Here is a 23,079-nt window from a genome sequence, read left to right as displayed (position 1 = left end):
TTGGATGCCCTCGGGGCAGGCTGGGCCTTACTGCCCTCCTCTCGCTTTCTTACTAGGGGCAAGTTATTTCTCTGTCTCCGTGCCGGGAGGGTGCAAGAGGGGCACAGAGCCAGGATCTGGGGTGGGGGGTGGGGGGAGAAGAAGCATTGAATGAAGGAAGCAGCTGGAGGTGGGGGGAGGGGGATTCAGCTGCCTGGCTGTGGGGGAGGGGGCCCAGCTGGAGGGGGGGAAGGTGAGTGGTGCCTCTAGGGTTTCGGAAGGTCTGACGGGGCTTGGGGCATTAAACTTTCATGCCGGTAACCTGACCTCCCCCCCAAGCATTGTCTGCACAACCACCGGCCTGGGTCACCTTACAGACTTCAGCTCTGCCAGCCTGCCCGGGACAGCTGTGTGCTTCTCCGCAGCAGTGCCGGCCTGCCCCTGCCTCGGTGCTGCGCACTTCCCCACAGCAGTGCCGGCTTGCCCCTGCCTCGGTGCTGCGCACTTCCACACAGCAGTGCCGGCCTGCCTCTGCCCCGGTGCTGCGCACTTCCCCGCAGCAGTGCCGGCCTGCCTCTGCCCCCGGTGCTGCGCACTTCCCCGCAGCAGTGCCGGCCTGCCTCTGCCCCGGTGCTGCGCACTTCCCCGCAGCAGTGCCGGCCTGCCTCTGCCCCGGTGCTGCGCACTTCCCCGCAGCAGTGCCGGCCTGCCTCTGCCCCCGGTGCTGCGCACTTCCTTGCAGCAGTGCCGGCCTGCCCCTGCCCTGGTGCTGCGCACTTCCCCGCAGCAGTGCCGGCCTGCCTCTGCCCTGGTGCTGCGCACTTCCCCGCAGCAGTGCCGGCTTGCCTCTGCCCCGGTGCTGCGCACTTCCCCGCAGCAGTGCCGGCCTGCCTCTGCCCCGGTGCTGCGCACTTCCCCGCAGCAGTGCCGGCCTGCCCCTGCCCCGGTGCTGCGCACTTCCCCGCAGCAGTGCCGGCCTGCCTCTGCCCCGGTGCTGCGCACTTCCCCGCAGCAGTGCCGGCCTGCCTCTGCCCCAGTGCTGCGCACTTCCCCGCAGCAGTGCCGGCCTGCCTCTGCCCTGGTGCTGCGCACTTCCCCGCAGCAGTGCCGGCCTGCCTCTGCCCCGGTGCTGCGCACTTCCCCGCAGCAGTGCCAGCCTGCCCCTGCCCCGGTGCTACGCACTTCCCCGCAGCAGTGCCGGCCTGCCTCTGCCCCGGTGCTGCGCACTTCCCTGCAGCAGTGCCAGCCTGCCTCTGCCCCGGTGCTGCGCACTTCCCCGCAGCAGTGCTGGCCTGCCCCTGCCCCGGTGCTGCGCACTTCCCCACAGCAGTGCCGGCCTGCCTCTGCCCCGGTGCTGCGCACTTCCCCGCAGCAGTGCCGGCCTGCCTCTGCCCCGGTGCTGCGCACTTCCCCGCAGCAGTGCCGGCCTGCCTCTGCCCCGGTGCTGCGCACTTCCCCGCAGCAGTGCCGGCCTGCCCCTGCCCCGGTGCTGCGCACTTCCCCACAGCAGTGCCGGCCTGCCTCTGCCCCGGTGCTGCGCACTTCCCCGCAGCAGTGCCGGCCTGCCTCTGCCCCGGTGCTGCGCACTTCCCCGCAGCAGTGTCGGCCTGCCCCTGCCCCGGTGCTGTGCACTTCCCCGCAGCAGTGCCGGCCTGCCTCTGCCCCAGTGCTGCGCACTTCCCCGCAGCAGTGCCGGCCTGCCTCTGCCCTGGTGCTGCGCACTTCCCTGCAGCAGTGCCGGCCTCACCCCCCCCCCCACGTGTTGTGCACTTCCCTGCAGCAGTGTCGGCCTGCCCCACCCTCCTGCTACGCGTTTCCCCACAGCAGTGCCCATTGCGTGTACCTCTCTGTGAGAGAGAATAGGAAGTCTCCGTGCATGACTGTGCATCGGCGTGTGTGTGCCGGTCACGCTGGATGTGCGTGTCAGTGTGTGTGCACCGAGGCGTGGATGTGCGTGTCAGTCGGCGTGCGCGTGTCAGGGTGCATCATTGTGTCTGTGCATCGGTGCGGAGGGAAGTTCCCTGCGTCCCCAGGACAGGCGCCCGGGGGGGCTCGCTGAGTGTCTGGAAAGTGGGTCAGTGAGCTGCTGTGATGTCACGCATAGAGCTAGGTTGTGGGCACAGGGGGCCTGGGAATCTGGGCCAGACAGAAGGAGAGTATGGCTGTAAACTGCCCTCTGCCCACCGCAGCTCCCTGCTGGACTGTGTAGAGTGCACCTCAGCAGAGCCCCTGCCCCGAGAGCACCCCTCCCACCCCGACACTGAGACAATCGGAGACTCTCCTTTTGCTGGCAGCAGTACAGAGCCCATGACACACAGCCATGCTCCCCTCCAGCAGAGGGCAGTGATGGGCTAATCAAGCCCCCCCCCCCCGCTCCCCCGCCCAGTGCAGGGGATCCTTTCCAGAAATGAGGCAGGGAAAGCAGGCCCACGCCCAGGACACAGACAGAGGGACAGGCAGGACAGATAGACACTGGGAGCAGAGGTGCCGACGTCTCTCGCAGCGCATGAATTGGGGGGGGGGGGATCCGTCTAGCCTAGGGGGCCTGTCTCTTTATACCCTGCAGCCTGGTGCCCTGGGCACCCAGGACACCTTCATCGCCTGCCTTTTGTTGCTAAATCCCTCTCTGCCCTTTGCCCATCGCCTCACATCCTGCTCTGGGCACCAGCTGCCCTTGCCCCCATGTGCTTTCCAGCTCAGATGCTGGGTGCATTGGGCCACCCCCCCCCACCTCCTCTCAGCCCACCTGCCCCCGCTGCTTCTCTAAGTCATCCCTCTGCCCTGCCCTTTGGACCCCCGAGGTGCGGTGCCGGAGGACAGGGGAGACCCACCCCTGCATGGCGGAGGGGAGGGCTGTGCTGCAGCTGTTCTGGGGGGGCATGAGGGGTGTCAGCCGGGCTGGGCCAATCTTCTGCCCCACTGCCAAGTCCCACGAGGGCCCCTCAGTCCCTCGCGCTGGGAGCTGGAGGGTGCCCCATCTCTTCGCTGGGGGCATTTACCTTCTGGTGTTCCCATGGGGTGGGGGTGGAGCCCATCAGGCAGCCAGACGGTAGCTTTGATCAGCGTCCCTGGAGCTGCTGGACCTTGGGGAGCCCCGGGGAGCAGCTGGCTCCCTGAATCCCATCCCGTGCTCGCTAATGTCCTTATGGCTTTAAGGTAGAAAACCACTTAAGATGTTTATCTTTTGCTTTCCTGCGGCTTAATCCCCGTGGCCCCCCCTCCCAAAACAGCTGTTCCCGCCGCTCAGCGGGATCTTCACTAAATCGAGCGGCTGCCCAATGGGTTGTGACAAGAAGGCCAAATTCCCCGGCAGCCGGCCCCTCCTCCCTCCCTCGGGCCAGGGTGTGGGGAGAACATGACAATGTTTAGCACCTAGCGACAGCGGCCAAGATCAGCTCCCTGGTGTGCCCAGGCCCCAGCACTGCCCAGACCCGCCCTGAGATCAGGGCCCCCGTGGTGCCAGGCATCACACAGACACACACGAGACAGCCCCTGCCCCAGAGCGCTCCCAGCCTGACTAGCTAAGGCACGGGAGGGGAAACTGAGGCCCGGAAGGGAAGGTGATTTGTCTGACGTCGTGCAGCAGAGCCAGGGATGGAAGCCAGGAGGCCTGAGTGCATGAGCCCCGGGGACCCTCTGTGGCTGACCCTGAGGGCCCACGGCTTTGTCACCCCCTCCTGAGGCACTGCAGTGGGGATTGTTCGGTGGCTTGGCGGGCTGGAGAGCACAGCCACAGAGAGCCGCCGTGGGCCCTCGGCTCCGTGTCCCCGATACGTTTCCCAGGCCCTTCCGCACAGCCAGGGCCCAGCCCAGTGGCTGGAAAACAAGGCAGCTGCTTGGGAGAGGGGCCAGGCCAGTGGCAGGGCAGGTACCAGCTGGAACCCGGCCCCGCCTGGCCAAGGGCGCTGGCTATGAAGAGCTGCCGGGGCGGCTTCGGGGTGCTACAGACCCCCACTGCTGCTCACCAGGCTGGCAGGCCGTGGGCCTGGCCTTGATCCCAGCTGCAAGCTCCCTTCTGCCCCACTGATTAAAGGGCCAGCCCCATTCTGCCCAGCTGCCCTGTCCAATACCTCCCCCCCACACACTCGCTTTAAAGGGCCAGCCTCACTGCCCTCCGGTGCCTTCCTCCCCCACCTGATTTAAAGGGCCAGTCCTGTTCCCTCCACCGCCTCTCCCCACGGAACACGTGCCCACAGATGGGCAGGAAAGTGCAACAGCACAAGGGGGTGGGGAGCGAATGTGAGTGGTTGCCAGAGGACAGGCTGGGCAGGCCTCCATTAACCTCCTCCCCTTCTGCTGCACCCCCCCCCCCCCCCCCGAGAACTCCCCATCCTTCCTCTGCTTTCTCCCTCACCCCGACCAGCAGCAGAGCCCTCTCCCCGGCAAGGGTCGCCTGTAGGCTCCCAGGGCAACAGCTGCCGTGTGGTGCCATGTGGATTGTACCCAGCCCAGAGCGGGAGGGTCCGGCTGCCAGCAGACTCCGGCCCACATTGCTGGGCTAGACTCCGCTCCCGCCAGCGTCTCCCCAGCAGCTTCATTTCAGAAGAATAATGAGGCCGCTTCGTGCCTCAGTTTCCCCCGTACAACAGGGAGGACAGCGCTGCTGTGTGGGACAGGGGGCAACTGCATTACAGCTGGGGAGGGGGCCAGAGAAGTGCTCAGCCAAGGGATTTTTTTGGGTGGGTGGGTGGGGGGCTGCCCCATAAGCAGTGGCTCACCCCATCCATCCTGCTGAGGGGAGGCTGAGCCAGGTCCCGCCCTCAGTGGCTTTAACTCCTCTGGTAGGCACAGCAGCCTTTGGCCTGCCCCCTGCCCGGCTGAGGGAAGGGGCAAGGTTGCTTTGGGTTGGGCTCTGCTCTCCCCCCCATAGCTGTCCAGGCCCCTGAGCCTGCGTGGGGAAGAGGGTAGAAGGGGGGTGCCCCCATGGGTGCAGGTGACACAAGGGGCCCCAGGCCTGGGCATGGAAAAGGGGTGCTGGCCTGCCTTGCTGGTAGGGTCCTTCGTGTGGCCTCCTGGTGCTGGTTTCAAGGCAGATAAGTGGAGGGACCATGAATATTTCACGAGGAGAACGACAAGTCCTGGAAAGGCAGAGCCAGCCCCTGCTCAGGGCAGCCCTCCTCTTGACCCCAGCCACACCCCACCAACTAGCTGACCTCTCACCCCAACCCCGTCTGCCCACCCCCACGAGCAACCTCATGCTCCCCCAAGCCAGCCCCAATAACGGGGAGACTGAAGTGGGGCAAAATGGCTCAGCTCAACATGGGTTCCAAGGGTGCATCCACACAGCACCGCAACTCGAAATCAGAAAGGCAATTTGAGCTACGCAAAGTGCGTAGCTTATTTCAAGTTAATTTCGAAATCGCTTCTTTCATAATTTGGCACGGTCTACACAGCACCAGATTTCAAAATAAAGCGGTAGTCCAAAATATCCTTTACTCCTCGTAGAATGAGGTTTACAGGGATGTCGGCATAGCGAGCCCAAAGTAATGGGCTAGCTGTGAAGACGCAGGATAGCTATTCCGGGATACGCCGGTAGCCTGAAATAGCACTGCAGCAGAGATGTAGCCCAAGTGATAAATGCTGGGCAGGGGCTCTGGGCAGCAGCCCACCTCCGTACATCATTTTTGGTGTGACTGCCACCATTAGGTTCCAGAGTTAACAATCATTCTGAACCCTCGCAGGCAGGTGGCGCAGGCAGGTTGCACACGTGTGTGGCACTGTTGCACCATCGCAAGCGAGCACCTGCTTTGGGAGATCAGAAGGGGCATGGAAGTGTGGGACTGCCAGGGTCCCCAAAGCTACTACCAGCTTCAGAAGCCCGAAGGCAGTCTTTGAAATGAGAGCAGAGGTTCGGGGGCAGGAGATGACGAGCTGCTGGGGCTGTGCCTGCGCTGTGGGGTGGAATCTCTGCCAGCTGCTCCGAGGCACTGGGAGCCAGGGCACCTACCCCAGCTTGACTCAGGTACCTTGGCACCCTCCTGGTGCAAGCTGGGGTCCAGGAAGCGAGCCGAGAGCCAGCAAGCGGCTTATCCTTCTGCTGCCCAGCAAGGAGACACGAGCTCAGAAACTGCCCCCCCTGCTGTGGCTGCCGCCCCCACACAAACTGTCCTAAACAGTCCGACAAACAGGCCTAAAATAATAGACTTTTTTAATAAATAATTTTCCAACCCTTTTTTTTTTTGCTTGTTAGAAGGGGGGGGGGGGGGGGGAGATGAGCAGCAGAAAAACATCCAGCATCAGACGTGTCAGCAAAGGGGGTCAGAGCCCCCGAGCAGGGCTTGGGGGATCCCACCAGACCTGGGGGGGGGGACGCTTTCAGCCCACAGGGCAGTCCAGACACATGGGGGAGGGAAAAAGAGGCTAGGGGGTTCTGGGAAGGAGTGGTGCACCCTGGGGTGGGCTGGGGGAGGGAGTAGCATAGAGAGGATAAGGGGGCAGGTATGGGGATGAGGTGGGGTAGATAGGTGCAGGGGCTGGTGGGTCGGGGGGTAGAAGGACAATGATCCCCCCCCCCCAGCATGAGGTGAGTCTGTGACTACTGGGAGACCTCCAACAACCTCCCCCACAACCACATAGCATGTCACATGGGGGAGGGGCTCTACCCAGGGTCACAGCCTGCCTACACCCCGTAGCGTGGGGGAGGGGCCCGTGGCGCAGGGGAGGGGCAGTGAGCAAAGGGGGGGGGAGGGCTGGGGTGGAAGGATCCATCAGGAGTGGGAGGGGTTTGATGGGGGAGTTGGGGTGCCAGCAGGGGGTCCCCAGTGGTTCTGTTCACACTAGTGCGCTCCCCCCCCAAAAGCAGACAAGCAGCAGGAACCCACCAGACCTGGGGAAAGGGCCCAGTGCCCCAGCACCACAGTCCCACTCGCCAGCTGCCCCGCAGGGCAGGGGCGGGGAGCACCAAGGCCGTGTGTTCCAGAAAGGGGGGGGGGCGCTCAGGGCCGATGCCCCCAGTCTCAGTGCCATGGGGAGGGGGAAGGGGGAGATTTAGGGCCTGTCCTCCCCTCCCCTCCAGTCGCTGTCCTTGTTCAGTCTGGTGGGGCCGGGTCAGAGCCGGGGGGCCCCCAGCAGCAGCAGCAGGGTCAGGGCTGCGGGCAGCACGCCCGGCCGGCAGGCCCCAGAGTCCAGCGGGGAGCAGCCGGGCCCGGTGCAGCTCTCCTTGAGTCGCCCCTCCTCGCTGTCATAGCCGGCCCAGTAGTCCACCTCGGTGGGCGAGTCGTACTTGGGGCTGCGGATGTCGCTGGCCGGCAGGTCCCGGTAGAAGGAGGAGGGGTCGGCGGGGGGCGCCCCGGCCTCCCCCAGCCCGTACAGGTGGTTGGAGGAGCCGTTGCTGCGGGGCCGGCCCGCCCCAGCCTCCCCGCCCCACTTGGGGCCCCCCGCGGGCCGGGCCGGGGCGTGGTTGGCCGGGGGGCAGTCCTGGAAGTCGGCCGGGCTGAGGTGGCGCAAGTCGCGGCCATGGTGCTCGGGCGGGGTGGCGCAGGCCACGGCCGAGCTGGAGACACGGGCGTGCTGGAACCAGGCCCAGAGGGAGCGGGCGCGGCAGTCGCAGGCCCAGGGGTTGTTGTTGAGGCGCAGGAACTCCAGCGAGGGCAGCTCGGCCAGCGTCTCGCCCGGCAGGGAGGCCAGGCTGTTGTTGAACAGGTAGAGGATGGTGAGCTTGGCCAGGTCGCGGAAAGCCCAGCGGTGCACCGAGTGCAGGCGGTTGGCGTGCAGCAGCAGGCGGTCCAGCCCCCACAGCCCCCGGAACACGTGCTCCGACAGCGCTCGCAGCTTGTTCCCGTGCAGGAAGAGGTGGCTCAGGTTGGCCAGGTCCACAAACAGGTCGTCCTGAAGGATCAAGGAAGGAGGGAGAGAGGACAGATGGGCAGAGAGGGGGTAGAGAGACAGAAAGAAGGGAGAGCCAAGGAAGGATGGAAGGGACGAGATGCACGGGTGGAGGAATAGATGGAGACAGGGGTAGAAGGAAGGACAGACGGATGCAAGGGGTAGAAAGGAAGGACGGACACATGGATGGAAGGAGAAGGAAGGAAGGAAGGAAGGATGGACAGACGGAGTAGAAAGGAAGGAAGGATGGACAGACGGGGGAAAGGAAGGAAGGAAGGAAGGATGGACAGACGGACGGAGGGGATAGAAAGAAGGAAGGAAGGATGGACAGACGGAGGGAAAGGAAGGAAGGAAGGAAGGATGGATGGACAGACGGACGGAGGGGATAGAAAGAAGGAAGGAAGGATGGACAGACGGGGGGAAAGGAAGGAAGGAAGGAAGGATGGACAGACGGAGTAGAAAGGAAGGAAGGATGGACAGACGGGGGAAAGGAAGGAAGGAAGGAAGGATGGACAGACGGACGGAGGGGATAGAAAGAAGGAAGGAAGGATGGACAGACGGGGGGAAAGGAAGGAAGGAAGGAAGGAAGGATGGACAGACGGGGGGAAAGGAAGGAAGGAAAGAAGGAAGGAAGGACAGACGGACGGAGGGGATAGAAAGAAGGAAGGAAGGATGGACAGATGGATGGAAGAGGAGGGAAGGACAGATGGACGGAGGGGGTAGAAAGGAGGCAGGGAGAGTAGAGGGATGAAGGAAAGAGATGCATGGGCGGAAGAATAGATGGAGACAGGGGTAGGAGGCAGGAGGGGGTAGAGAGAAGGAAGGAAGGAGGGAGGGGGAGGGAGGGCAGAATGGGGGGGGTGAGGAAGAGGAGCCAGGGAGGCGGAGGGAGAGCAGGAGGCGAGGAAGAGACGGGACACAGAGGGGTGGGGGAGAGAGGGGTGGCAGGCAAGTCATGACATGAGCTTTTCCCCTCAACGCCCCCCCTCCCCTCTGCTATGTGGTCTCTGCAGGGCAGGACCAGCTGTGCAGGAGGCAGTGGAGTCTGGCAGCCCCCCCCCCCACCCGCGCAGGCTGCAGGGGCCGGGCTGCTCCCTGCTGTGGGTGAGCCGCAGCGCCCGGGCCGGATGGCCGTGTGGTCGGAGAGTAGCTGGCTGGCAAGGCACCAAAGAGCCCCTCTGCTCCCCCAGCCTGGCCGCAGGAGAGCGGGGGAGGGGAGCCGCAGTGCCGGGCCCAGCGGGCTCCCAGCAAAGGGCGGGGGGGGGGGGGAAATCTCAGCCTGAGCCCAGAGAACTAGGCCCCGGGTGGGCAGCTGCTAGAGGGGAAAGGCCCCATTTCTACCCGCCCCCCCCCCAGCCAGCCAGTGCCCTGGCTTGGCCACAGCTGGCCGTGGGGTTCCGGAGCCCCGCCCCGCCCACCTGGAGGTAGAGCAGGCTGTTCTCCTGCAGGTACAGGTACTGGAGGCTGAAGAGGCTGCGGAAGAGGGTGCTGGGCAGGCTGCTGAGCTGGCAGCGGTAGAGGTGCAGGGACTGCAGGCGCTCCAGCCCCCGGAAGGTGTCGGGGTCCAGGCTGCGCAGGTGATGGTTGTCACCCAGGTCCAGCTCCTCCAGGGCGGGCAGGTGGTGGAAGGTGCCGGGCTGGATGGAGGAGATGTTGTTGGAGTAGAGCCAGAGGGTGACGGTGCTGGGCCCGAAGGTGCCCGCCCGCAGCGCCCCGATCAGGTTGTTCTGCAGGAAGAGGCGCTGGGCGTGGGGGGGCAGCGCGCGGGGCACGGAGGAGAAGTTGTTGGCCTGGCAGCTGACGGTGGGCGGGGGGAAGTAGCAGGTGCAGAGCATGGGGCAGGTGGACTCGCCCGTGGGCAGGGCCGTCAGCAGCACCAGGAGGCAGAAGAGGGGGGTGACGGAGCCTGCAAAAACAGAGAGGCAGGAGGTGAGGGAGACTCAGGGTGGGATCCCAGAGCCCCGCCTTTGCCCCAGCTGGGGGGGCGTCCCCCCTCCCGGATCCCACCCGCCAGGGAGCCCCTCCCACACCAGCCAAGTCCAAGCAGGGGGGCCCAGCCCTGCTCCCGTCCCTCCGCAAACACAGGTGCGATCCCATGCGTGTGTGGAGGAGTCCTTCGGGCACCTTCTTCCCCAGGTGGGCAAGTGGGTATCCCCACGCTCAGGGCAGCCCTGACCCTAGTGGCGAGCACATGTGTGTGTTCTCGTGCGAGCACTCGTGCGCGGGGCGGCGCACGCTCGCGTGCGGCGTGGTCCTCCCCCGCCCCCCGCCACGCGCGCGTGTCCCATGTGCGGATGCATGTGCCCGGAGCGTGTGTAGGTGGGCGGCTGACGCCAGAGCGAGTGACACAAGCTGCTGCCGTTCCTGTTCACACCACCTCCGCCTCCTCCTCGCCCCTTCCCCGCTTGGGGCGGCACGTGTCCTGCTCCCCACAACGCAGCTGCAGCCCCACACCCACTGGCCTTACTGGGGCGGCAGCATGGGCTGGTGGGATCCCCACAGGCACATGGGCAGGACCCCCCAGCCCCAGTCAGGTACCAGACAGGCACAGAGCTCCCCAAAGATGCCCCCAACCGCCCCATGCTCTGGTGCCCCAGCCCCTGCCCAGGGCATGCCCGGTCTCTGGGAATTTGAGGAGCCGAATTCTGATCCCTTAATCCTGCTCAGAGGCTTAAGCCATGTCCCCTGAGCACTGGTCCAGCCCTGCCCCCGAGACCCTCCCCCCCCAGGGCTGGGCAGGAGTCCAGCAGGGCCTAGTGCCTGTGGGGCTGCTCCGGGCCCCCGCCCCGGCCGAGCGAGCGGCTGTAACCCAAGGAGCCTCATCCATAATTCAGGCCTGTGGCTCTCTAAGTGCAGGGCGAGGGAGGGGGAGGAAGGGAGGGCTGGAGGATGCTCAGCCAACCCCCTTCCCACCATGCACAGGACTTGTGCCCACCCGGCCTGTGCCCCTGGGCTCAGCTCCCTCCAGGCCTGCCCTGCTCTCCCCTCCTGCCCCCCAAGTGCCCCTCCCTGCCCCAGCTGGGCTGCCCCACTGCCTCCTCCATTCACTCCCCCCTACCAGCTCCACTCCTCCAAGGGAAGCGGGGGGGGGGGGGCTGCCCCTCGCACAGCATGTCACCAGCCTTCCCGTCTCCTCAGCCCCTGGGGTTTGGCTCAGCTGCCGCCTCTCCCGCTTACCTGGGGGCCCCGTGCCAGCACCCCAGCCGCCTGCCCAGGCCCTCCCCAGGACTGTGCCAGCCCCTCCTTTCCCAGCTCTCCAGGCCTTCAGCCACTCGCTTAGCTTTTCCCAGGCTCCGGATGGAGGTAGTGCCCTCATGGCCGGCCAGTGCCCTCTTGGCCTGCCAAGAGCTGGGGCAGCATCTGCCCCACCAGCTCATGCCTAGTGGCCCATTTGGCCAGCTGACAGCGAGACCCCCCGAGCCAGCAGGGATAGCTGAGCGGCTTCCCGGGACAGGCATTTGGCCACGGAAGGAGGGGAGCAGGGAGGTGTGTACAGGATCTGGCGGGCATGAGGTGGGGAAATTCACTACAGAGTGGGGAGAGGCATGCCAGGGCAGTGAGCTGGGGTGGGGGAAAAAATGGAAGGGGGATGGGCAGCGGAGGGGCAGAAGATGCAGCTCTCAGGCTCAGGGGGCAATCCAGACTCCCCCCGAGGAAGAGGAGGGTGGGAGCAGTGCCGAGGTGGGGAGCGGTCCCCCTGGCCTCGGGCGCTCAGACAGACAGGGGGGAACCCTGAGGGGAGGCGGCTGGCTGGCCATGCGGGCTCCACGGCGGAGGGGGCACTGAAGGGGAGTGTGGTGGTGAGGACGAAGGCTTTGGGGAGCAGAAGGGGAGGGGGCAATACCCGAGGACCTCCCCCTCCCCGGCAGGGCGACGGCTGGCAGGGAGGCCTTGGGGCGGTGATGCAGGCGAGGGGACTCCGGGCGGCTGGGAGACGCTCTGTGCTCGTTCATAATTTAAGACCCCAAAATAAGCCGCCGCGCTGGGCGCTCTTGCGTAACGCGCATGACTATAAACAGCGCCAAGCGCCAGGGGTGCGGGGGGAGGGTGCCGGGATCCAGCCAACAGGGGGCAGCACTGCCCAGGCACCCCCTCCCCAGGGCCGGGGACCAGCAACTCTGGACACTGCCCGTGGGTGCTCAGCGCCATCGGTCCCAGCTTCACCCCCTGCTAATCCTGCCCCCTCCCACGCCCCCCTGCCACCAGCCTAGTCAGCGCTGGAGTGGCCAGCCCCTCGGTACCCGATGCTCCAGAGGAGAGCACAGAGCCCCAACCCACCCCGGGGGGTGCAGCTGGAATCCCCCCCAGACCTGTGCCTTTGGGGGGCTGGGAAAACACCCCCTAGCCAGCTAACCCCCCACCTCCAGTGCTCCCTAGAGGAGAAAGGTGCAGTGTCCCCAACCCCCCCTAGCCACCAGCCCGTCCCCCCACCCAGGGGCTGGCTGGGAGCCAGCACCTCCTAGAGAGAAAGGCCCCACGTCCCATTCCTTGGCCTGCCCCCTGGATAACTAAACAGCTGGGTGTGGGGGGAGAGGGGCGGCACTGCCAGAAGGGAGGGGCTCTGTGCTCCGTCTTTGTGGAGGACACACAGAATGTGCTGAGCTGCTTTGGCTCCCCATCACGCTGCCCCCCCAAACCCAGACATGAACACCCCCCCCCCATGGCTTGTCTTGTTCATGCACCCAAAGCTGCCCTCCAGGCCCCATCCTGTCCACCCTCCCTAATCCCTTCCATGCTCCCAGTGTGCTGCCCCATCCCATAGCCCCACCCCAGGGAGCTGCACTGCCAGTGGCCCTGGCACTGTTCTCATCACCCGTCACAAGACACCGCCCCAGGGGGCTATGTCCCCCACTGTCCCATTCCCTAGGCCCTTGCTGTCCTGGGTCCCCCACCCCGGGCACTGTGTCCTCCCTCACCCAGCACCACTCCATCGATACCCCCCCAATTGGCACTACCCCTCAGCACCACCCTCTCCTCCCCATGCTTCCAAGCCAGCAGCACCTTCCCAAGCTGCCCCAGCTGGTCCCACCGGGCTGGCACCCGGGAGCTGGCTGGCAGTGGCGCTTACCGTGCGGGAGGCGTCCCAGCCGGGGCAGCATGATGCCAAGGTGAGCGTAGAAGGACAGAGCAGGGCAGGGGCAGTGCCAAGCCACGGTGACACCCGGGCAGCAGCGCCCAGTGGCGGTCCGGCCGGAGGGGGTGCTGGCTTAGCGCCAAGGCATGGAGGACAGGATGGTGCCAAGTCCGCAGGGCTCACGGGTGCCCAGGCGCTGGGATCCCGGTCCAAGGTGCTGGCTCCCTGCAGGTGCCCAGGGTGAGGCTGGCACCGGGGCACTCTCCAGAGCCGGTTGGCTCAGCCCGGGCCGGTGCTCTCCAGTGCCCCTGGAGGAAGTGGGTGCAGTGCCCGGGTAGGGCACCCAGCGCCCAACCGGTGCCCGCTGCGCTCTGCCCAGTGGTGCCCGGCGCTCTCCCTGCGCCCCCGGCTGGCACCGTCCGGGCTTAGCCCCCGCTGCGCCGACGCCAGCGAGCGCACGGCGGCCTCATGCCGGTGGGGGCGCGGGGCGGGGCGGGGCGCTGCGCTCCGGGCTCGCTGCGCTGCGCTCCCGGCCGCTCGCGGGGAGAGTGCGCCCTGCGCGCAGCGCAGCCTTATCCCGGCCCGGCGGCTCCTCCCCTTGCCAAGGAGCCGCCGCTTAACCCTTGCGGGGCCTGGCTCCGCCCCGCCCCGCCCCGCCCCACGGGGGCAGCCCCACGGCGCTGGGCTGCGGGTGCCACCACAGGGCGGGGAACGGGGCAGGCAGCGTCCAGCGCAACAGGAGAGATCGGTGCGCAGGGCAGCGGCCGCTCTCAATAGCTTCCCGGGGGAGGGGGATTCACCACGGGGCAGGGGGGAGCCGGCGCCCCCTTGAAGGGAAAGGTCCCGTCTGCACCCCTCTCAGCCATCCCGGCCCCAGCCCCTGCCCTCGGGCCAGCGTCCTGTCTTCCTGGGGTGGGCTCAGAGCCTGCGCCCCTTAGAGGGGAAAAGGCCCCGTGTCCCGTTCCTGGCCCCGAGCCACCCCTCTTAGGGCTGCCTCACCCTTCCAGCATGGGCAAGGGAGCAGAGGGCTGAGGGCGGGGCTTAAAGTGGGAAGTGGGAGGAGCTAAGGAAGGGACTTGCCCCTCCCCTGTCCAGCCCCTCCTCTGCTCTGGGGCTCTGAGGGGCACATCTGGGAGCTGAGCTGGGTGGGAGGGGAGGAGGAGGCGCTGCCAGGGAGCTGGGAATGGGCACCAGCTGGTGCTGGCGTTGCCAGGGACTCCTCTGCCAGCAGGCAGCCCGCTGCCAGGAAACCAACCAGCAGCTCTGGCCGGGTGCCCCACTTCTCCGCTCAGCATGCCACGGTCGGCACAGTCCTGGGGCCACGTGCCCAGCTGGAAGTAGAGGGATCCGCACCTGCGGGCACCTCCTAGGCATCACACTCCTGCTCTGCTGGGTCCATGCCCCATGGAATCTACCAGGAGGCACACTGCCAGCCCAGCAGTCAGTGCCCTTAGGTGGGGGCAGGTGCGGAGGGCCCATGAGCTGTGCCCTGTGGCTGGCCAGTCTGTGTGCCCCGCCCATGGCCGTGTTTCCCAGGGCTGGGCTGGGGGGGGCTGGGTTGGCGGGCACTGCCAGGCTGCTGCGGCACAAGCTGGCGCGGGGTTTGTTTGCTGCGCTGCCTCCGGCGCAGCTCCCGGGGAGTGAAATATCACAAGATGGAGAGACAGACGCTGCGGGTGCGGGTGGGCGGTGGGCGCTGACTCAGGGGGTTGTCATCCGCTGCTGGCCATGTGCTCCGTGCCCCAGGGAGACCCACAATGCACCAGGGGGCCCACGCAGGGATACCCCCAGGCTTTGCATGGCCTATCCCAGGGCCCTCCACGCCTCCTTAAATTGAGCCACCAACTTTCCCAGAATACCCGGCACCCCTCGGTGCTCCTCTACAGAGCTACCCAGCCCCCACCCCCAGAGCTACCCACTCCCTACAGCACAGTTCCTCCTACCCCTCAACTACCCAACTCCCACAATGCTCCTACCCTCCACATAGCTACCCACCCGCTCCAGAACCCTTCCAGTCCATGTCTGTGCCCCAAAGGGTTAATTGCCTATGATGGGCAAAATCCCCTTGGTCCCAGTACCCTTTGGGTAGCCTTCTAGAGGTCATTTAGTCCAATCTCCTGCTCAAAGCAGGACCAACCCCAACTAAATCATTCCAGCCTGGGCTTTGTCAAGCCAGGACTTAAAAACCTCTAGGGGTGGAGATTCCACCCCCTCCCTAAGGAACCCATCCCAGTGCTTCACCACCCTCCTTGGGAAATAGTTTCTCCTAACATCCAACCTGGACCTCCCCCACTGCAACTTGGGACCATTGCTCCTTGTCCTGCCATCCCTCACCACTGAGAACAGCCTCTCTCCATCCTCTTTGGAACCCCCCTTCAGGTAGTTGAAGGCTGCTCTCAAATCCCCCCTCACTCTTCTCTTCTGTAGGCTAAACAGACCCAACTCCCTCCGCCTCTCCTCGGCACTTCTCTAGATCGGCAGGCAATGCTCCCCCTAATGCTGCCCAATATGCCGTTAGCCTTCTTGGCAACAAGGGTGCCCTGTTGACTACTATCCAGCTTCTTGTCCACGGTCACCCCCAGGTCCTCTTCTGCTGCACTGCCACTCAGCCAGTCGGTCCCCACCCTGCAGCAGCGCCTGTCTTCACTTGTCCTTGTTGAACCTCATCTGATTTCTTTTGGCCCAATCCTCCAACTGGTCTAGGCCAGCCTATGTCCTTGTCCGCCCCACAGGCCTCCCTACCAGAGGGGAGCAGGGTGTGGAGCACCCCAGGGGTAGGGTGGGGAGTGTGTGGTGTTGGGGACCCGCAGCCTCGGGCACTGTCGCCCCATCCCTGCAACCAGGGCAGGCCTGGACTAGTCTCTGCATAGGCCCCCTCGAGTATCCATGGCAATGAACTCTGAACCCGGGGTCAACACGAGGTGGCAGCTGTGTCCCAACCCGAGGTGATAGACAGACAGATGTGCGTGGGATCGATCGAGAGAGACGGAGGGGTGTAAGCAGAGAGGCGGAGACACACGGGCGTAAGAAGGGGGTGAACGCTATAGCTAGACGTTCAGACAGGGGAGTGAGACAGGGGTGTCTGGAGCAGGTGGATTTATCACCGTGTTTGAGATGGAGGGATGGACAGATGTGTACAGGACAGATGGAGAGGAAGATGGATCAAGCCACAGCTACGGCCAGGTGGACAGATGGCGGAGGGCCTGTGCGCATGATGCTTTCTAACACCCTGCCCTCCCCACCCCGCCTTCATTAACCCCTCTGCCCACCTGCAGCTCCTGCCTCACCTCTAATCCCTGGGCCTGGCTAGTGCTGTGACGTACACAACTCAGCGCTGAGCTGAGGCCGACTGGCTCTCCCTAGGCACCCATGCAGCTCTCCTGTGATCACACGTGGGGGCAGGAAGAGGGGCTCACGTACATCCCCAGAGCGGCCAGCCCCCCAGGGCGCCTCTGCCAACCCCTCTGCCATTCATGAGAGCAACACCGAGCCTAGTGGCTGCAGCTGGAGAGCGTGTCAGGAATCGCCAGGGGCTCCAGCCAGTTCCTGAGGGGCAGAGTTAAGCTGACGGGGCGTTTACCTTCACGCGATAGCTCCTGGTTTTCGGTGGTGTAAGTGCAGCTGAATGTGATGTTCCATAGGGCAAGTGTCACTCTGCATTAACAAAGAGTTTTGCTAAGACAGACAGACAGAGCCCTGCATGAATACAACTGTCTACCCTCAGATGCAGATATCTGTGGATCAAAATCGGTATCCGCTGCTCTGTGGGACTGGATTCCCTGGTGATGCTGTGGCCAAATGAGAGGAATGGGCGACTGTGCAGCAGAAAAGCTATGTCCCTGCCTCTCCCCCCCCCGGCTCTTCCACTGGCCTTCCTGTTGGCATTTTAGGGAAGGGCATGTGATCTCCCACACATCACCCCTATGGCCACCCTTGGAGGTGAGCCATTCTGAGACAGCCCGGTCCATGGCCAGTTAGTTTGTCAGCTCCGAGGAAGCGCAAGGCACCATGGGGGCCTGTGATACAACCGCCAAAACCTTGTTTTCAAGTTGGCAAGTTTGGTCAATTCCCCCTGTGCCCCATACGTGGAGAGCAAACCAGGGTAGAGACCTTCCCAAGGTCTCAACTGCTCCAGAATTACCCCAGCCAAGTGCCCGGTACCCTCAGCCCTGGGTGTGGTGGAAATGAAATTACAGCGTGAGGAGTCAAACTAGCATTTGGGTCCCCAGGCAGGCACATGCCCAGCAGGGCGAGGCCGTGTCGACACGTCCAGTGGCACATCTCCCGTGTAGCCGCTTGTAGCCAGTGGGAGAGCTCTCCTGTCCACGTAGCACAACCAGCTCAACGAGTAGAAGGAGCGGCGCCGTTGGCTGAGCATCTCCTGCCGACATGACGCTGTGTGCAAGAGAATTTTTGCTGGCCACAGCTGTGTTGCTCGGGGGAGTGTGTTTTCTTCACACCCCCCGAGTGAGAAAAGTTTTGCCAACATGAATGAAAGAAACTGGAGAGGGTCCAGAGAAGAGCGACAAAAATGATGAAAGGCCTAGAGAACATGAGCTACGAGGGAAGGCTGAAGGAATTGGACTGTTTAGTTTAGAAAAGAGAAGACGGAGGGGACATGGGAGCGGTTTTCAAGTACCTAAAAGGGTGTTATAAGGAGGAGGGAGGAAAATTGTGCTCCTTGGCCTCTGAGGATTGGACAAGAAGCAATGGGCTTAAATGGCAGCAAGGGAGGTTTAGGTTGGACATTAGGAAAAAGTTCCTAACTGTCAGGGTGGTGAAACACTGGAATAAATTGCCCAGGGAGGTTGTGGAATCCCCATCTCTGGAGATATTGAAGAGCAGGTTAGACAGACACCTGTCAGGGATGATCTAGATGGTGCTTGGTCCTGCCGTGAGGGCAGGGGACTGGACTCGATGATCTCTTGAGGTCCCTTCCAGTTCTAGTGTTCTAGGATTCTATGATAATGCTAGTGCAGGCCTGGCCCACGTGGGGATGCCGTGCGCGTGCACAGAGGGAAGTGAAGGGGGTAGAAAGGGAGATGTTTGTTCTATGTGAGCAGCTCATGGGGGGAGTCTTGTGGCTGCTAAAATCTGAGCCCCCCCCCCCCAGGCACAAAGGGTGCACGTTGGCTCCGGGTCGGACATCAGAAACATCAGCTTCAAGGTGGAGGAATAGGCGCAAATAAGGAGAGAGGGCCCGGGGTTCAGTGAAAGGAGGGGGACTCTGCAGAGGGAGATACGTGGGCTGGGCAGGTCGGACGGAGTTGGTGGATTGGGGGGTATCATGGGGTAGTTCCTCTGTCCCTTGCCCAAGGGGCACTGTTGAACCCATGGGCCTCATGGCACCACACCCCACGTTTTCTGCAACCCTGAAGTCCTGCCTCCTCAGGGCAATGTGGCCTAAGAGCTGGAGTCTCTAGCAACATCCCCTTCACCAGGGCAGTATGGCCTAGTGGCTGGAGTCTCTAGCAATGCCCTTTTCACTGGGGCAGTGCGGCCCAGCGGCTGAATCAAAAGTGAAGGTGCAGCATCCCCTTGGGGGTTAATGGGGGTGGGGTAGGGGGACCCGGGCCCTCCCTCTCCACCAGGTCCCAGCCCAGGCCCCTGTCAGTGGTGGGTGTGTCCCACCATTAGATCAGTGGGGAGTCTGCCCAAAACACGCTGAGCTTCTCAGGGGTCCAGTTCCCCACCCATGGGTACTTCCTACCCTGTCAGGGTTGCTGGCATCTTCCCCACCTGTGTCCTCCACGCCGGGCCCTTCCGTGTGCCATTTCTGCTGGCCGGCCTCTGCCGTGGGGTCTGCCTGCTGCTCCTCTGGGCTGGAAGCCTCCCCGGCTGGTCCCTGCTGGCCGGCCTCCCGGTTTGGTCTCCCAGCTGGCTCACCTGCAGGAGCTCAGGCAGTCCGTCCTTCCTCCTCGGCCGCCAGCCCAGACTGAGTCCCCCTCCCGGCTTTTATACCTGGGCTGCAGTCTGAGCATGCCCAGCAGGGCTTCTTCAGCCAGGTGGGCCTGGCTAGGCTCAGCTTTCCCAGTGCGGGACTGGTCCACCCCGTCACAGGGGGTTAAGGGGAGGGGCCAGGCATTGGGAAGGAGGACATGGGATGAGTGGGAGGGGGCTGATGGTGACTTGGGGCAGCTGCCAACTCCCCAGTACTCTCCTGTGGATGCCAGAATCTAGGAACAACCTCTTTTTGGGGGGGGTCCGAGCATCTCTCCCCATCTCTGTGTCTACCCCAGGATCTGGGGATCCCCAGCCCCCATAGGAGGGTCTGACCCCCCCACACCTGCCTTGTAAGCCAGGATAAAGGGGACTTGACTCTCTTGAGGTGTCTAGAAGCCATTCTCTTTCTCTCTCCATGGGATCTAGCGTTACCTGACCCTCCGGGGGTGTTCGAGTCCCGCTCCTACTCCTCCAGGCCAGCTGGGAGCTGGGCCACTTTGTCCTGTTATGGGCATCTGAGCCTGGCTCTCTACCGCCCAATGTGTGCCAGGCTCAGGGGAAGCCCTGCCCCTTGGGGAGTGGAGCCAAGAACAGAAGTGCTGAGAAGATTGGGCGTGTCTCTTGCAGACTTTCCAGCCCTGGGATGGGGGACCAGATATGCAGGGAGCGGCTGAAACCTCTCCAAGCGATTCTTGTTTTCCCCTCCTTCAGCTGAGAGGATCATACTCAAGGACCGGGTCCCCCATCCCACTGCTCTGAGCCGGCCGGACTGCGGAGAGCTGCCTACAGCTCCTTCCGTCAGAGCTCTGGCGCGTCTAGCAGCTCACCAGATCGACTATTGTTAAGTTCTCAATCAGCTCTGAATTTAAAACCTGACTCTCCTCAGTGGCCTAACCTCTGCCCAATGACTGCCTTGAAACTTGGTGTGCCTTGTGTGGGCAAGGGCTAGAATTTGGGGACTTTTCACCCAGGGGCTCCTAGCTACTCCCGAAAAGATCATTTCACAAAGTTCTCCCAGCTGCTTTGGTGCACTGCTGGCTCCTCGCATGCTCCCGGCTTAATCAGTGACCTGCAAACTGCGGGGAGGGGCATGAATTGTGAGGGACTGTGGGGATGGAGGAGGGAGGAGGGGGCCGCCCCAGTTTTCTCTCACACGCGTACAGTTCCTGCATGCACCATGTACTAAATCAGTTCAGTTCTCTGCAAATGGAGTTGCCCCCAACTCAAAAAAGATACCTTGGCATTGGGAAACAGTGTAGAAAGGGGTATGATGAGGGGTATGGAGAGGCTGTCATATGAGGAGAGGTTAATAAGGCTGGGGCTTTTCAACCTGGAAAAGAGATGACGAAGGGGGGATATGATAGAGGTCTCTAAAGACAAGACTGGCATGGAAAAAGTGAAGGGGGGCATCTTGTGTTACTCCTTCCTATAACACAAGAACTAGGGAGTCACCAAATGAAATGAATAGGCAGCAGGTTTAAAACAAACACAAGGAAGTTTTTCTTCACTCAATGCACAGTCAACCTGTGGAACTCCTTGCCAGAGGATGTGGTGAAGTCTAAGCCAAAAAGAGAGTTCAAAAAAGAGCTAGATAAATTCATGGAGGTTAGGTCCATCATTGGCTATTTGTCAGGATGGGCAGGAACAGTGTCTCTAGCCTCTGTCAGAAGCTGGGAATAATTGACAGAGAAGGGATCACTTGATGATTGCCTGTTCCATTCACCCTCTGGGGCATCTGGGCATTGGCCACTGTCGGAAGACAGGACACTGGGCTAGGTGGACCTTTGGTCTGACCCGGTTTGGCCACTCTTATGCTCTTGGGCCATGGCCCATATCTCAGATTTCTCTCACCGGCCTTTTAGCAGCTACACGCTGCAAACATCTCAAAGCATAACGATTATCCCCATCCCATCTTAACAACGTGTACAGAGGGAATGTGTGTGGGGGGGGGGGGCAGGGAAAGGCGCATAGCGATCACATAACTGTGTGCCCTAGTGGGGAAGATACTTTCTGTCTCCCCTTCTCTGGCCATATGAGCGAGAGATTGGATGAGATTGTAACCACAGGGCTGCTGCGCCATTTTGGGTATGTCTAGACGACATGCCTCTGCCAACAGAGGCATGTAAATTAGGCTACCCGACATAGTCAGTGAAGCGGGGATTTAAATATCCCCGGCTTCATTAAAATAAAAATGGCCGCCACACTGTGCGGGCTCAGCTGATTGTCAGCACAGCGCGTGAGTCAAGACGCGGATCAGTCGGCTGGGGAAGCCTTTGTTGACCACTCCTGTAAACCTCGTTTCACAAGGCATAAGGGAGTGGTCGACAAAGGCTTTCTCTGTCGACCGATCCGCATCTTGACTGCCGCGCTGTGCCGACGATCAGCTGAGCCCGCACGGCGCAGCGGCCATTTTTATTTTAATGAAGCTGGGGATATTTAAATCCCCGCTTCATTGACTATGTCGGGTAGCCTAATTTACATTCCTCTGTTGGCAGAGGCATCTAGTCTAGACATACGCTATTATGTAAGGGGAGACCACGAGGTGTTTGGCCAGAAGCTCTCCGGGAAGTTTGTTGCTTGAAAAGAGACAGAAGTGGGACTCTCTGCCCTGTCCCACCAACACACTTTGCCTCGTGGTGCCTCGGTTTCCCCGGTTTGCTCAGTGGAGCGAATGGCCTTTCCCTCCTTGGGATCTCCTGATGGAAAGTGTTGTGGAAGAGCTGTCAGGACATGGCCATGGGAGTCCCTGAGTTGCCGAGCTGCGCCACAGTCACAACTGCCCACAGACCCGCTGTCTCCTGTCAGCCTGTTCACGTTCTGCTCCGAGAACGGGGATATGACATGGCAGAGCGATTGGCTGACGGCACCTGGAAGAAGCTGGTGCTACTTCTATTGTGACTTCAGCAAAACTCCAGCCTCTGACAATGAGCCATTCCCGAGTTAAAGGCCATGTCCACATCGCCCTCATGCCGCCTTCCTTGCATAATGCCCCAGCACACCACAGTTTGTATCCACACGCTGCCTTTGCCTAGAAATGAGATGATTGGAGAGGGGGCAGAGATATGACAGAGTTCTACACAGTCACAAATGGTGTGGACGACGTGAAGTGTGATTCACTCCTTCACCTGACACAAGAGCCAGGGGATCACTGGATGATATTAGCGGGCAGTGGGTTTAAAACAAACACACAAGGAAACACTTCTTCGCAAAACACGCTGTCCACCTGTGGAACTCACCGCCGGGGGGACGGCATGAAAGCCAAAAGGATAACAAGGTTCAAAAAGGAGCTAGACAAGTTTATGGAAGATAGGTTCAGCAATGGTACAAGATGAGCAGAGATGCTACTCCATGATCTGGATGCTCTTAAAGCTCCAGCTTCTAGAAGCTGGGACTGAGCGACAGGAGATGGATCACTAAATAACTGCCCGGCTCGCAATTTTCATCTCTTTTTCCAACTCCTCTTTGTAGTGTGGACACAGCCTGAGAGGGGACATGCTAGCAACTTTCCAGGACCTAATAGAGCGTTACAAGGAGGGGGGGGGAATTGTTCTCTTTGGCCTCTGAGGATTGGACAAGAAGCAATGGGCTTAAACTGCAGCAAGGAAGATTTAGGTTGGACAGTAGGAAAAACTTTCTACCTGTCAGGGTGGTTAAACACTGGAATAAATTGCCTAGGGAGGTTGTGGAATCTCCATCCCTGGAGATACTATAGAGCAGGTTAGACAGACACCTGTCAGGGATGATCTAGATGGTGCTTGGTCCTGCCGTGAGGGGGCTGGTCTTGAGTTGAGCCAATCAGCATGAGAACAGGGGACACCCCTGCAGACAGCTGGGCTACATCTTACTGGCGGCTTCTTGTGCAAAAACTCTTCTACAAGAGCGCGTCTACACTGCCATGTGCTTTTGTGCAAGAGCATCCGTGCCAGTGTGGACGCTCTCTTGCACAAGAAAGCTGAGATGGCCATTTTAACCATAGGAGCTTCTTGCGCAAGAAATTCATGTTGCCTGTCTACACTGCCCTCTTGTGGAAGAGCTCTTGTGCCAGAAGGCTTATTCCTCACGGGGAGAGGAATTACTCTTCTGGAAGAAGGCCTGTTTTCTGTCGCTGTGCTATAAATTGACTTGCACAAGAACACACGTGCAGTGTAGACAGCAGGCAAGTTTTTGCGGAAGAACGGTTGTTCTTGCGCAAGAAGCCACCACTGTAGACATAGCCCTGGAGATGCAGGCGGGAGAGTTACAAAGACAGACCCAAGAGC

General features: G+C 62.1%; 1 protein-coding gene across 1 annotated transcript; it reads right to left on the bottom strand.

Annotated features, from left to right (window-relative positions):
- Positions 1 to 6,163: 6,163 nt before the first annotated feature.
- Positions 6,164 to 13,004, bottom strand: RTN4RL2 (reticulon 4 receptor like 2). The gene is made up of 3 exons (XM_075928601.2): positions 12,872 to 13,004; positions 9,222 to 9,709; positions 6,164 to 7,806 (listed from the first exon to the last, which is right to left on the bottom strand). Exons 1-3 carry the CDS (start codon positions 12,900 to 12,902, stop codon positions 7,027 to 7,029), a joined length of 1,299 nt encoding a protein of 432 aa, XP_075784716.2. The 5' UTR covers positions 12,903 to 13,004; the 3' UTR covers positions 6,164 to 7,026.
- Positions 13,005 to 23,079: the final 10,075 nt, after the last annotated feature.

Source organism: Pelodiscus sinensis, chromosome 5 (genome assembly GCF_052426305.1).
Source record: "Pelodiscus sinensis isolate ZL-2025 chromosome 5, ASM5242630v1, whole genome shotgun sequence".
Taxonomy (NCBI): Eukaryota; Metazoa; Chordata; order Testudines; family Trionychidae; genus Pelodiscus; species Pelodiscus sinensis.
Note: the sequence above shows the minus strand (reverse complement) of the source record. Positions and strands in the feature narration are given on the sequence as shown.

Coding starts and splice junctions, on each gene's coding strand:
- RTN4RL2 (XM_075928601.2), bottom strand. CDS start 12,902: ATGCTGCCCCGGCTGGGACGCCTCCCGCACG. Junction 9,710..12,871: donor GCTGGGACGCCTCCCGCACG/GTAAGCGCCACT, acceptor CTGTTTTTGCAG/GCTCCGTCACCCCCCTCTTC. Junction 7,807..9,221: donor ACAGCCTGCTCTACCTCCAG/GTGGGCGGGGCG, acceptor TTGATCCTTCAG/GACGACCTGTTTGTGGACCT.